The sequence below is a fragment of the Geospiza fortis genome, unplaced genomic scaffold (genome assembly GCF_000277835.1).
Source record: "Geospiza fortis unplaced genomic scaffold, GeoFor_1.0 scaffold78, whole genome shotgun sequence".
NCBI lineage: Eukaryota > Metazoa > Chordata > Aves > Passeriformes > Thraupidae > Geospiza > Geospiza fortis.
In genome coordinates this window covers 4,078,599-4,092,295 of record NW_005054339.1, presented here as the reverse complement: position 1 = coordinate 4,092,295, position 13,697 = coordinate 4,078,599, and the positions used below count along the sequence as shown (strand labels likewise).

At 37.1% G+C, this 13,697-nt stretch overlaps 1 protein-coding gene across 1 annotated transcript in view; it reads right to left on the bottom strand.

Annotated features, from left to right (window-relative positions):
• Nucleotides 1-13,697, bottom strand: part of CACNA2D3 (calcium voltage-gated channel auxiliary subunit alpha2delta 3) — a 385,100-nt gene that overhangs the window by 31,210 nt on the left and 340,193 nt on the right. The window contains exons 27-30 of the mRNA XM_031058245.1: nt 10,653-10,714; nt 9,750-9,794; nt 6,388-6,450; nt 3,768-3,838 (exon numbers count right to left, since the gene is read on the bottom strand). Coding sequence (XP_030914105.1) covers nt 3,768-3,838; nt 6,388-6,450; nt 9,750-9,794; nt 10,653-10,714 — 241 coding nt within the window. The remainder of the gene's footprint in view (nt 1-3,767; nt 3,839-6,387; nt 6,451-9,749; nt 9,795-10,652; nt 10,715-13,697) is intronic.

Sequence of the window (13,697 nt, the reverse complement as noted above, 5' to 3'; positions counted from 1 at the left end):
ACACTGCCTTAAAAGTAATATTTACAGAGACAAAGTTGAACAATGCCTAAAACTCAGACTAAAGATGTTCATTTTAGATATCACAGGATTACAATATGAACAGAAAACATACCCCACAGCAATGTGGGAGTTTCAGTGTGCAGGTACCAGATGCAAATTTAGTAAATGCTGAAATAAAAATTAAACCTTGTTGGTAATGACAATTTTTCCAATGCCAAGTCCAACAACTGCAATTTGGAATGTTCCTGCAGTTTATGTCTGATCTTCTTCAAAGCTTACGTGTACAATTTGCCCAATTAATAGGCAGCTAAATCCACAACTGTAAAAATCCACATTTTAAATGTGTCAATTTAACACAAAAAAATTTAAGAATATCTTAATAAAATGCTTAAATATGAAACACTGGCCAAAATAGAATAATATCCTTCATTTTGAGGCTCTGCTACATCAGTGAAAACTGTGTCCTATTGTTAAGCAACTAGTTACTATTCTAATGATTTGGATTTAAGAATTTACTAAACTACTTTCTAGGACAAGAACAAAGTTCTGAATTTCTTTTATCCTCATAACCTGGGGAAAAAAACACTTGCTAGGTTTGGCTTATAAAGCAAATCAAGACAGATGAAAGTCTGCCTCTTGGTGCATGTGGAGAGAGAGCACAGGTGAAGGATCTGCACTACAAGAAAAACTGGGAAACAACAGAAGCTCTCAGAGCAGCAAGAACTTCATAGACTGAGCCTTAGCTCCTGGGGAAGCTGCATTTCAGGGCTGTGCCACTTCAGTCCTACATCCTCACAACCTGGTCAAATGCCAAGATTGACAAATACCAAAATTACAAAATTACTAAATGCCAAATACCAATGCATAGACTCTTCTGTGTGAGAGCATGCCTGCTGGAAAAAGAACTGTAAGAGGAAATGATGCTGCTTCCATATTTTTCATATAGAATTGCTCAGTTTTCCTCCTACTGGAAAGGGTGAAAGTGTTTGGAAGTCAAGAGCTGTTTCATTTTCTCTTAGAGATTTTTTATGCTTATGTCTTTAGGGATCTCATTGCTTTGATAGACCTTAATTTTCCTGATGTTAGTGTTGGTTTTTAGATTTTCGTGGTTGGGGATGTTGAATTTTTTTTCACTGTTTTTATATAAACAAAGTACTGAGAAAAACATAAAGAAACTTTTCTAAGTTATGTGAAGCAGATACTTTGCCATAAGCACATCCTAATTTATTTAATAATACATTTAAATCATATTTAAATTATTTAACTATGTGCAATACTTAAGGTACAAGATAAACATAATTTTGCTAAATGAAATCATAGAGCATGTCACGTTGCTGTGCAGGCACTGATATAGTTTTTCTCCCTAATTATAAACCCCATAAACTAAGAAAATATACATACATACATATGCAGACATTATTCAAAAGAAGCACTGAGTTTAAAGAAATTGAGGAGGGAAGGAGGTATTTAAGTTCACTTTAAAAAATAAACAGCGAACATAAAAATTGAATTTCATCCTGCTGCAGGTTGAAAAGAAATACAGTGAGCAGCAAACAACCCCCCTTTGTTTAGCACTTCCATCTCAATCCTACAAAGCACTTCTATATCACTCCAGATTTGCAGTAGTTGGGAGAGCAGACAAAGAGTTATTTCATTCCTTTTGTGGGTGCAGAGCCTGGAATCTGGCAGGAATCACAAGGTGGGAGCACACACTGGCACTGCCACTCGGACCTCTGCACTGGAGGAAGAGGGGACTCCCAGCCCCAGGGCTGCTGGAGCTGACAGCAAATCTTCTGCAGGGCACATCAGGCTCCACAGAACCTTCTACACTCACCCCAAAGGGAGCACAACCAGCTCCAGCAGGGCAGGGTTACAAAATTCACCTGCTGGACTGTACATGCCATGTAAGAAGCAAATTGCAGGGAAGGATGGCTCTGGGTGTTATCAGAAGGAAATGCAATGGCAGAGCTCTCTCTCCGCTTTGCCCCCATGGTAAGAGCAGCAATGACAATGTGTGCAAGGTCCACTTGGTGCTCTCAGGGAAATGCCTCTGCTGACAGATCTTGCCACTGAACCAAGCATCCTTTTTATTTTCCTCTTATCTCATATAAATAAATGTTGGAAAAGCAAAACACAATCCTCACCCAGACAAATTAATAATCTCACAAATATTGTAAATGCATCTGACTATTTTTTGTGAGAACCAGCAAAGATTTCTTCTTCATATTGTTGGACTAATTTATTTAAAGGCCTCATCTAACACAGCTCAAAGACAATTTGTTGGGGTTTTTTTGCTGCTATATGCTGTAGGGGAAGTTGTTCACTTGCAATTATTCCATTTTGTTTCTGTCCCATCTTTAACTGATTTGCAATGGTCAGTTTATCATGGTTGAATAATTGGCTCATTGTGCTTACATTTTCTTTAGTATGCAGCTCAGTTGCACTGACCTTATGCCTTCATTATCTCTAATAATGAAGTCCAAGACCAGCAAAATCCTAACCAATGGTCCAGTCCAAAGATCCACCCACTGCATTTTAAAAATAACTCTCAAACTATGGCTGTTGTCTCAATGGTGGTACTCATCACTGAGTAGATGTTCTTCTTGAAATGCTTTGTTGGGCAGGACTAAACAAATTGGGACAAGTTAAAGCATTATCCCTTGGTTTTGGCTGTATTTTGTCCTTTGCATTAAATAAAATGCTTCATCTCTTGTCCAAACAGATCCTTTCATTGCCAAATCCAGTCTATAAACAGTGGTATTACTTCACTTCCTTCTACAGCATATGTTAAAAATGTAGTGCTAAATGCAAAAAAGTCACCACCCTCAGAAAACTAGGATTGGGGATGATTCCATGAGTGCTAGATGCTCACATTTCAGGTCAGTCATTTACTGGGGGTGGTACTCAGCTGCCATGCACAGACACAGCTTAAGGGAGCTGATTTACCAAGCAAGCCCAGAAACCAGAGGGAAATTCAGAGAGGCTGTGCACACACCCTCACAGGTAGTAACTAAACTCAGTAATGGATGGCAGCAGTGATATGTCTTTTTATTCATACCAGAAATGCACAGGAAAATAAAAAGTATAAAAGGAGTTTTCTTGTGCTGAAGAGGACAAAGGGGTACAGAACAGCTCTTTGACCACATGAACAATTCTTAGACCTTGTGAAAGCCAGGAAGACTCCAGTGGTGAGTTACAGGTTAAAGGGAAATTTTATTTTTAATTCCTCAGAGTGCACAATTTATTTCAAAGGACAACACAAAATCACTGTTAGTTTTGAATGTCACCATGATAGTGAGACCAGGTCAATAGTCACAACCACGTTCAAGGTAAGTTAGCATGTGAATGGAGATGGATAACTGGGAGAACACATTTTCCCTTCAATAGCAGGACATTTTGGACTGTCTCGCTTGAGCAATCTCCAACTTTTTACAGGTCAAAATGATAAAATGGCATAAATGTTCTGCATGAGAGCTGTTTAAAACTGCTCAGTAGTAGACATGGCCCAATTCCTTTTCCACCTGAGCCCAGTGGGAAGAGGAAAAGGACAGTTTTAGCATTGCAGTCAAATAAAGCATTGTTTAATAAGAAACTCACTGTAGGCTGACTCAAATACTCAATATTGGATGTGTATGGAATTTAATTACACTCTGGTTGTACAGAAAAAATACAGAGGTACCGATGAGAATCCAGCCACACTGCCAGTCTTGGCTTCCTTTTGATTTTTTGTTAGAACATTTTTTAAGAGATAAAATGTTAATTCTTACCTCTTAAAAGAGCCCATTGTTAGTAACTTGTTCATCACAGCCCCTTCAACCTCCCCAAAAAAGTAACCAGTCTGTAAGGGGAAAATGCAAGGAATTACCAAAAGTGTAGACAAATACAAAACAACACTGGATGCAGTTTGAACTGGCATATTCTAGGATCTGGCAAGAGTGGCTTTGACAGCTACATAGACAGGTTTTCAGGACTGCTGCTACATAAAACCTGAAGAGGACTTCCCAGTCAGGGCAAATCGTTGGGATTATATTATTGCCCCGAGCAGATGTGAGAGCTTAAACAATATATTGAGGTACATTATATAACATCCAATATCAAAAATAAAAGCCTTCCAAACCTAAAGCTTGTAAAGAAAATACACTAATCTGATCACAAACTCTTGTGATTAAAATGTTACTCAAAAAAAAAGATATAAACAGGTTGTGAGAGGATTTCATAAACAGTCATTAAAAAACATTGTTTATAATTCCTGTATGACCTGTTTAAGGAGCTGGAACAGTACATTTCATCAATCCTATAAATTTTAACTCCATTCAGAGTCATTTCATACTTAAAACCACTCAGCTTGATGAATTACTCATTTTGTCCCTATTCAGTACTTGTGGACTAATAAAAATAAATCTCTGTTGAGAAAACAAACATTGCTGTTATAAATTTGGTCAGCAAGATGGAAGTGACTCCGTCATCTGCAGCCATTCATGTGACAGTGGAAAATCTTGCAAGTACAGCACTTTTCTGCCTTGGGAAGACCTGTTTTATTTTAGAGCCTCAGCTCCCAGGAGGACTGGATATTTCTCTTCATTGTTTAAAGGGAGAAATCCCACAATTTATGAGGGGGAAAGGGCACTACACTCTCAAATTGCATGGATTCCATAGGTTTTGTATGAACTAAACCCCAATTCCATTACAAGGAACTTAGCTGACCTCAAGTATGCACCTGGGAGTTCGCAGGCAGAAAAGTTACAGCCCTAGCTAAAAAAAGGCATTCCTCCACCTAAAAGGCAAGCATTGCCTTTTTTCCCCCCCTTCCTTTCCTCAGGGGAACCTTGGAACATTTTCCAAAACATATGGGTATGTAAAGTCTCCTAGAAACACAAGGAACATGACTAAAAATACCAGCTTCAATAGCCCTGGCTGACTGATGAAGAAAGATTACCCAAACGATTGGAGAGGCAGGCAACGTCAAGAAACTCCAAACCATAAATGCCTCACATAGCCTTAGATAGCAATAAACCTGATTTGTCAACTTGTGCACCAGTCTTATGAAGACATTTCAGTGACAGTTCTCTCCACAAAAGCTCCCTTTGTAAATGCCAGTTCTCCCCCACGCAGTTACACTCAGGTTATCATTTTTTTAATACATCAGGATTTAGTGGCAATGCAGAAGAATTACTCTGCCCCACAAACCTGATTCTTGGAGCAGTTCAGGTCATGTTTGGAAAGCTGATAGATAGAAAAACAGCGCTGAAGCAACCCCAGATAGGTCAGGAATTGGTAAGGCATCATCCCACTTCTCTACTCCTTCTCTACCCACAACAGCCTGTATACACACTATATATAACGTAGACATACACTAATGTAATCTTATTATAAATTTACATAAACATAGAGACTTCTCAGCTACCCCTCTTTGACTTGGACACGTTTAACTAATAAAACAGGTCAGAATACATTTCCAGCATTTGCACATTTCTGGTGCAACAGTTGTCCATACTATTCACAGGAATAGAAATGGCTTTTATCAGGTGACTACCAAAAGAAACATCTCTTCCCAATCATCACTGGCCACAGCCAGCTATGAGCTGGCCAATCACTGGCACAAGTCACAGCTGTGCCTCTGTAAATAGTAACAACTAAAGGGGAAATAGACAAACAGGTTTTCAGGGTATCATTATTCCATAACGAGTGTATTTCTTAGGTCATGCTCATCATAACAAATTTAATTCAGCTGAGGGCTAAATAGGAGTGTGGCTATTCCTATTCACAGTCCCAACACATAAAACAATTCAACTTCAGACAATCCTGGCATGACTGGGGAACCATCCCAGCAGTTTTCAGGCAAAAGTTAATGAGAATGGTGATGGTTCCTTCACAAGGTTTGCAGGATCGAGAAAAACATTCTATGATTCTGTGATAATCATATTTCTTGTCCTCTCCATTGTGATGCTGAGTGCTTAATTTTAATCCTTCAATGACTATGATCCCCTTCAGAAAACAAACTCCTCAGCCAACAGCTCTGCAAAATCTCATTATCTTAAGTTTGAATGTAAAAGCTCTGTGTCCTCCCCCTCTCCCTTCCCAACCTTTCCATGTGACAAAAATGGCACAGGGATTTTTTTTTCTTGGAGTAAAAGTCTCTTACAGAAGACAGACACTTCTTCAGGAAGAAAGGTCTTTAAAGACAACATTTATGAGTTTAAGAACAGACCCTGCTCCAGTGGGAGAAAGAAACTGAGTTCCAGTGACAATAAAGCTTACATTCTTTGTAGAGGAATTCTTTTTATGTTGCTAATTCCTTACTATTTTCAGCTGTTGGCCTGTTTTAAAAAAAAGTAATTTTAGATTAATATATTACATGAGAAGTCTCAACAAAAATCTTACACTTACCTGTTGATAGTCTTCAGACACTAAAATAAACCCATTGTTATCTATTAGGTAACAGTTGATTGTCTGAAAAATAGTAAAATACTATTTTAATTTTTGATTGTAGGACACAGCATTAAGTTAATTATATACTTAACTTCTAAGCCAATTCTAAATGGGTAAAACTTTCAGGTTTTTTTAAGGTTTTACATAAATTCAAAATAAGTGTTGTCTTGGTCATGGGATATCATCCAATTCAATTTGTATGCTTTTTTCATGCAAAACTAAACAAAGATGTGTACAGAATGGGAGGATATAATATAATTACAAACAAACATAAAAACCAACATTTTGTGGTTTCATAATCCCTTCTTAAAAGTTTTCCTTATAGCAAAGTTTGCAAAGGCAGAGAACTTCAGTGCTCCTGATGGCTTCTCCTGTATTTGGAGAAAAACATCAGCACAATGTCATTACCCTAACGATGTATTAATGAAAACACAGTGTCAGCCTGCAGAACCAACAGGGGACCAGGCAGTATTTTTTAATTTGTTCATTGGGGGATGGGGCCAGAAACTTCTGTAAAAGAGGCCCCACCGGTCTCCTAAAGCTTTTCAAATTGTATTTTTAATTGGGAACTGGGTTTAGAGGCAGGACTGTTAGCTTTTGGTAGGTCAGACGTCTGAACTGTATAAAACAAGGTAAAGCCAAATCAGAGCTTCCCTCCACACACACATGCACCATTTTAACCTCACAGAATTACTTGCTACAGGCAAAGTTCTAATTACCGCACTTCAGAGTTTAAACATGAGGTTTAACTCAAACCCTGAAACCTTGATATAACTCAGTTTCTCCTCAGGCTTGCCAAATAACTATCTCAGTGTTAAATCTTTATTGTATTTCTATTGTTGGTCTAAATCAGCAACATTTTTATCTTTGCTTATTGAATTTTCCATGACATTTGTATAAAAGGAAACAATAAGCAGAATGGCTTTCAATACAGGAATCCTCCAGGCTTTGTTTTTGATTGAAAACCTTTCCTGCAGCAAATGGGCTTTACAGAAATATGACAAATTATGCCTTCTGCTATGCTCTGCACATCCAGCAAGATCACTGTGCTGTTTTAGGGGGGAAAGCAGCCCCATGCAGTGGTAGCTGTGCAAGATGTGAAAATGCAGTCTGATGTTTCCAGAGAAGCTCAGATGCGCCTGATTCTCATTCTGGCCACATATTTGCACTGTCCTGAGGGGCCAAAGAGGAGAAACTTGCAGAAATGCTAGCTCGAAGTGGAGGTTTTAAAAAAAGCTGAAGCTGAAACAGGCAAAAGTTGAGAATGAACATCATTCCCTAATGCAAATGCAGGATATTCATTCTAAGAGGAGAACCCAAGCTACAGGTAAGCCCAGTGACAGAAAACCTGACAGAAAGGAAGTTGAAACAACTAATTTTCTACCTTTGATCTGCCAGAAAGCCCAAAGCTGGCAAATGCAATGTGAAAAGCTGATGGTGCTGGGCAGGAACTGAGCAGAGCTGATGCACTCAGAAGAGGCAGCTCCTCAAGCCCAGTGGTGTGTGAAGGATGGAATTTCAGATTCAGCCTCCAACCGCACAGCTCTGCTCTCCCCAAAGCCAGCCTGAAACCTCCCACTGACGGCACCAGGAGAGGAGCTAAGTCAACACTGAGATCTTTTGAGGATACATATTTGCAGCCTTCGTGCATGAAAGATTAATCTAAAGATACTGCTTTAGAAACAACATTTCTCCATAGTATAGAAAATAAACAAAAGAAGTCATGCTGGACAAGAAAAAGTATAGGCTTAATTTCATAGTTTATGGCTTATGTGCTGTTGGGAAAAGACTGGCTCAATTCAAGAATTAGTGGCCATGTCTCAAATCTCTAAGATTCAGTTATTCACTAGCCCAGTTCAGAACTATAAAATATATGATTTTTTTAGCACTGTTATTGGAAACAGGCATTATGCAATAAATGGAATCTATATATTTTTTGTGGAATGTGAAGATAAGAGGGTTTCTATTTCAATCCATTTTAGAAATATTAACTAGGAAAAAAAAATATTCATTCAGAACCATTCATTCACCACTTGCCAGCAAGATAAATAACTTCCAGTATTACTACTGTGTGAAAGAAACAGCTTGTAATTTAACTTTAGCATGGACAAAGGGCAGCAGAATGCATTTACTCATTACTAGTGAATCTCAGATTTCTGATACAAGTTTTATGTATTGGATAATAGCATTTGCATAGACTACAGCTGTATGAAAGAGCTCTAATTCACAATGTTTCACAGGCATTGGAAGGGAACTATGCTCAGGTTTGCCCAAAGGTTCAAGTTCAGTGAATTTCAGATTTCAAGGGAACGTTCCATAGGTGGAGAGTCCCTGAGCTTGTAAAACTGTAGGCATGAAGTCCAGAATAAACAGAGCAAGAATGTTAACTGAGGTCTGAGAACACATCTGAACTACAGAAACTTTGATGCAGTTCAAGTCCTCTATGTATTTTTCACAGCTCCAGTATACAATAACAGTAATGGAATGTAACGTGGCTTAAGAAACCAAAAATGAAATAGAAAGAAAACAGAACATGAAAATAAAATGTGAGGCATCAGGAAAACAAGAATAAATGAGCAAATTCAAAGCTCTCAAGAAAAACCCCAGGATTTTTAATTAATGGGTTTCTCTATTTTTGGATCAAAGGTATCATACACTCATCACTTGACTCTCTTTATTTTTAATTATACTTACAATTATCATATTATTATTAATAGTAATTAATATTTATTGACTATTGTCCCATTCAATTTGCATTAATGTCTTCATGTTTACTTTAAAATGCTTTAATTTATACTGTAAATGTTCAGCAGATATCTTCTTGCCATTGAGAGAAGCTGTGAAAGTCAACAGACTGACCAGAGGAGCTGTGATATTTGTTTGAGTCCTATCAAAAGTGTGTTTTGTCAGGAAGAAAAAGTCTGGAATCTCTAAATCAGCAATGTCCACACTATACTAAATTTCTACATGTGGTTGTATGGTGCTGCTGTCCAGCTAAAGACTTTAAACTGCTAGTGGCTTTTTTTTCATTAACAATAAAGTGGTAAACAAATGCCTTAGCACTGCTTCAAATTATTTCCCAAACTGGATTCACAAAGCAGAAATTATTGCAACACATATTTGAGGTACTGGAGTCAGCCTTGTAATTCAGTGGGTACCTGAAACAGGCATAAAAAAAGTCTCACTATCCAAACAGTGTAATATTTACAAGGTGACAAAGACCATAATGTACAATGAGATATTCAAATTAAATTCATCTTAAATGTATCTTCTACTGGAGTAGAGGTATACAATGGAAAAAAAATCTGTTAAATACTTACTTCATCATCACAACTTATAGCACATCTGCCATCAAGAGATGCACACTACAGAGGATAAAAAAAAATGAATATTTTCAATTCTATTTGATGATTAAAAAAACCACTTTATATAAATTCATATGAGCAAAATTTTAAAGGAGATGATATTGATTACATCTTTATCTAAATTAATCCTAAAAATGACTAGTAAACTTTTGAGTTGTTCACCAAATGTGTTCTGTTCCTCTATGCAGAGAAAGTGTTCATTCACACTGTAACAATTTCAGCTGCTTTAAACACCAGATTCTCCTCCATACTCTAAATCTTTGAGGCCATTCATAGATGAGAGAAGATTCTCCAGCAGGGGTGGGGGCAGAGTTTATTTTCTGTAACAGCACAGTTCCAATCGATTCTCAAACCAGGGATGGCATCTCCTAATCCTCATAAAGTACCTGATTATCCTCTTCAGTGAGTACAAATTCTATCCCTGAATGGTTTAGGTAAAGTTTATTGAGCACTGTGAGTGTCAACCATGATTCAGTAATGTAGTTTTGTTAATTGACCTGATTTCTTAGTGCTAGAGAGAAAACCTAGGTGAGAAGCCATGATTCTGCTATCACTAGAAACAAATTCCACACTTCTGTTTACTGTTTAGACTTTCTCTAAGGGAGAAAAACCATTTACAACAAAGTAATTCCTTATGTACTGGGGCCTAAAAAAAATAAAACCTTCAAATTGCTTCCAAAAATCAAAAAACTGCTCTTCATCACTGAATTCTCCTTTTCTGTATCCAAATGTAAAACCAGAGCAAGTCTTCAAATACATTGTTTCTTTACAATAGTTTGCTTCTGACAAGATCAGCACTTCCACAGTTAAAAAACTGTTGTGGATTCAATGACAAAGAAACTTTCAATTTAAAATTACCTGTCTGCTTGCAGTCCAAAATTTCCGCTGGAAAAATTCAAGTTTCATCTGGATACCTACAGCTGGGAAAGAGAAAAATAAAAAAAATAAACCCAGCATGCTTAATTCTTTTAAAATTTTTCTTTAAAATAAGTCAGGAAGAAAAGGTTGCATTATGACAAGAGAAATTTAAACCCTAAAATAAAAACCACAACTAATGAAGAGACCATACAGTCATATTTTAAACTATTTAAACAGAAAGATGCTTGTATAGTGTGAAGAATACACATGGCAAACAAAAAAAAAACACATTCAAATTGCATATCTCCATAGTTAATATCAAAGAACCACTAGCTGAACATATTTATGTTCACACCAATTTCGTTTATATTTCATTAGTACCAATATAACAGCTGTAGGGAACCCACACAATGTGTTTTCTACTGAAACCCATGAAGATTTGCTGAAACAACATGAAAATGTTGGTTGACACTTCAAGCGATGATTTGTTTTGAGGTCATTTAATCCATAAATTATCAGTGGAACAAAAGAAGCATTGAAAATGAATTTGAAAAAAATGGAAGTTAAGAGTATTATGTGTAATTCTGTAAAAGGGAATTATCCGACAAATCTTACTGGATATCAATTTTTTTTTAATTATATTAATGATAATGCATTGCAATTTAAAAAAATCATTATACAAGACACTACTGGTTTAAATTATATTTTTCTCATAATCTCAGGTGGGATTATGTTTTTCCAAGTATCAGTGAACCTTCCTTCCATCCTGGTCTGATGTTCCTATCACTGTTTCTATTGAAGAGCAATATAAAGCCCTGAGGTTTGCAGAAGCTCCAAAAGCAATTGATTCTTCTGGTTTCACTTGCCTAAACTGAGAGAATTCAAAAAAGCTTTAAAAGTCTGAAGATCTAACTCGTAGAAAAGTAATGGTTTGTTTTAAAAACAAGGCCTCAAAAAAAAGTTGTTTTGGAAAACTGAACGAAATTTCATTTATTCATTCCTCCTCTAGGGCCTACAGCAGGAATAGTTTAAAAACATATTTACATTTAGATATTGTACTTGCTTCTGCAAATGCACACACACTGATGTCATGCACATATTTGATTCTGTGTTAGCAGGTAGGAAAAAGTATGTGAAATGAAATCTGTAATGGACTGATACAATGGGATGTGAAATTACATCAGGAATTTTCTTATGTGAACAGGTTATAAATATTTTTCTACTATCTGTAACTCATGGATGGTTTTGCTTCAGAGAGCGAGAAAAGGAATCCAGTTCTCCTTTTGAATAAACACTAGAGGAGACTCTCCAGCTACATTTTATTACCTAGGAATTAATGTTATGGTCCATGAGAAGATGCTCTTTGACAGCCAAGCAGCACATTTGCTTCATCTACTGCTTGCCTTTGGGTTAATTCCCAGCACATCCTACCTGCTTTTTTTTTCTTCTGAAATGCAGACAAAAAAACACACACACACTTTCAGGAACTTTCCCCAAGGCAATCACATCACTTCTGGGTGCTGTGTCAGCATGGGAAGGGTCAATCTCATGTTCTTGTACAGAGCTGTGGGCACTGTACTCAGATGTTGCTCATTTAAGGTCCTGATAAGCTCAGCCCTCTGGAGTTCACACTTTTAGAGATACAGCACCCAGAAAACTGCTGTTCTTGAAAAGTGTTAATGAAAGGTAATGGAAGTGTAATGAATATTAATTAAAGAGGTAAAACTCTTGTTCTCCTCTAATGAAATTATATGTATATATAAATTTGAGCAGGATTTTGGACCGGAGGAGGACAGGAGATCCCTCCCACTCTAAATTATGATTCTGATTTAAGTGTGAATGTTTTGTAGAAAAGTGGTAACTTTACAGCTCAGAACCTTCCTTACAAAGAGAGTCAATATGCACAGAGTGTTCTGTGTCCTGTACAAAACCTACCACACAACAGAGTCTGAAACAGTAACAGGAGAATTACAGCAAAGCTCATCTGTAAAAAGTTCCATGTGCATGTTTCACTGAGCCACAATGGAATGCTGCAGCAGAACAACAATTGAAATGCTGGGATTAATTTCTGTGAAATGCACAGCCTCCCTCTCCATGAGGATGAGAAGGGGCAGCTGCAGGTTTGGTTTCAGAGCAGCAACTCAAAGATTTTTGATGCTTTCTTGGACAAACTGTGAGGGAAAATAAAAGCAAGTGAGAAATATTGAGGTTGCTCCCACTTGAGTAGATTCCACAATTTCAGCAGCAGGGTAATTTGTGCAGAAACTGAAGGTATAGGCTTTATCAAGTTAGCTACTGCCTGCCTTAAAAAAAGAAATCAGTTTATTTCTCAACCTTACTTCAAAAAGAGTTGTATCACTAATCTCTGAGGCACAATGCCATTTATGAGGGTAAAACAATTACCATCCACTCTGGTCAAGGTAATACAACATTACCACAGCAACATTTTAACATATTCCCCTTGTGAAATAATTCCTCAATTAGTTTTGAAATCCTTTGGCTTGGTACTAAAGAATGAACATGATGTCAAGTGTGTGTTGGCTGGACTTGATTTACAGTTGGGCTTGATGATCCAAAGGGTCTTCTCCCATTTAATGACTCTGTGATCTCTACCTGTGCTTGCAGGGTAGGAGGAGAGAACACATCTCCCAAACATGGCACAGTGAAAACAGCATTAGGCAGTTTTTTTGAGACGTCTATCTTAATATGAGATTTTAATCTCACAGTTTTGTCTTATTTACAAATTGTTCCCTGCAAAATTCCACACAGGATCTTCCCTGTCACAGCTTCTAAATATTCTATATCCTATATAATATATAATTAATGGAAATTACTAATAGTTCCTAAAATTCAGCTGAAAATTATTTGAATGCCTCCAGATTTGAAAGAATTAACAGTGTTAAGGTATAGGAAATTACTTTCTTTTCAACCCCTCATGTGATACTAAAGCACTTCTGCAGGTTTTTCCCCCTCCTGAACTTTTCAAGAACTTTGTGACCAGATGACATTTTTTTTGACTGGTCATTTAATGCCACAAGAGCTATT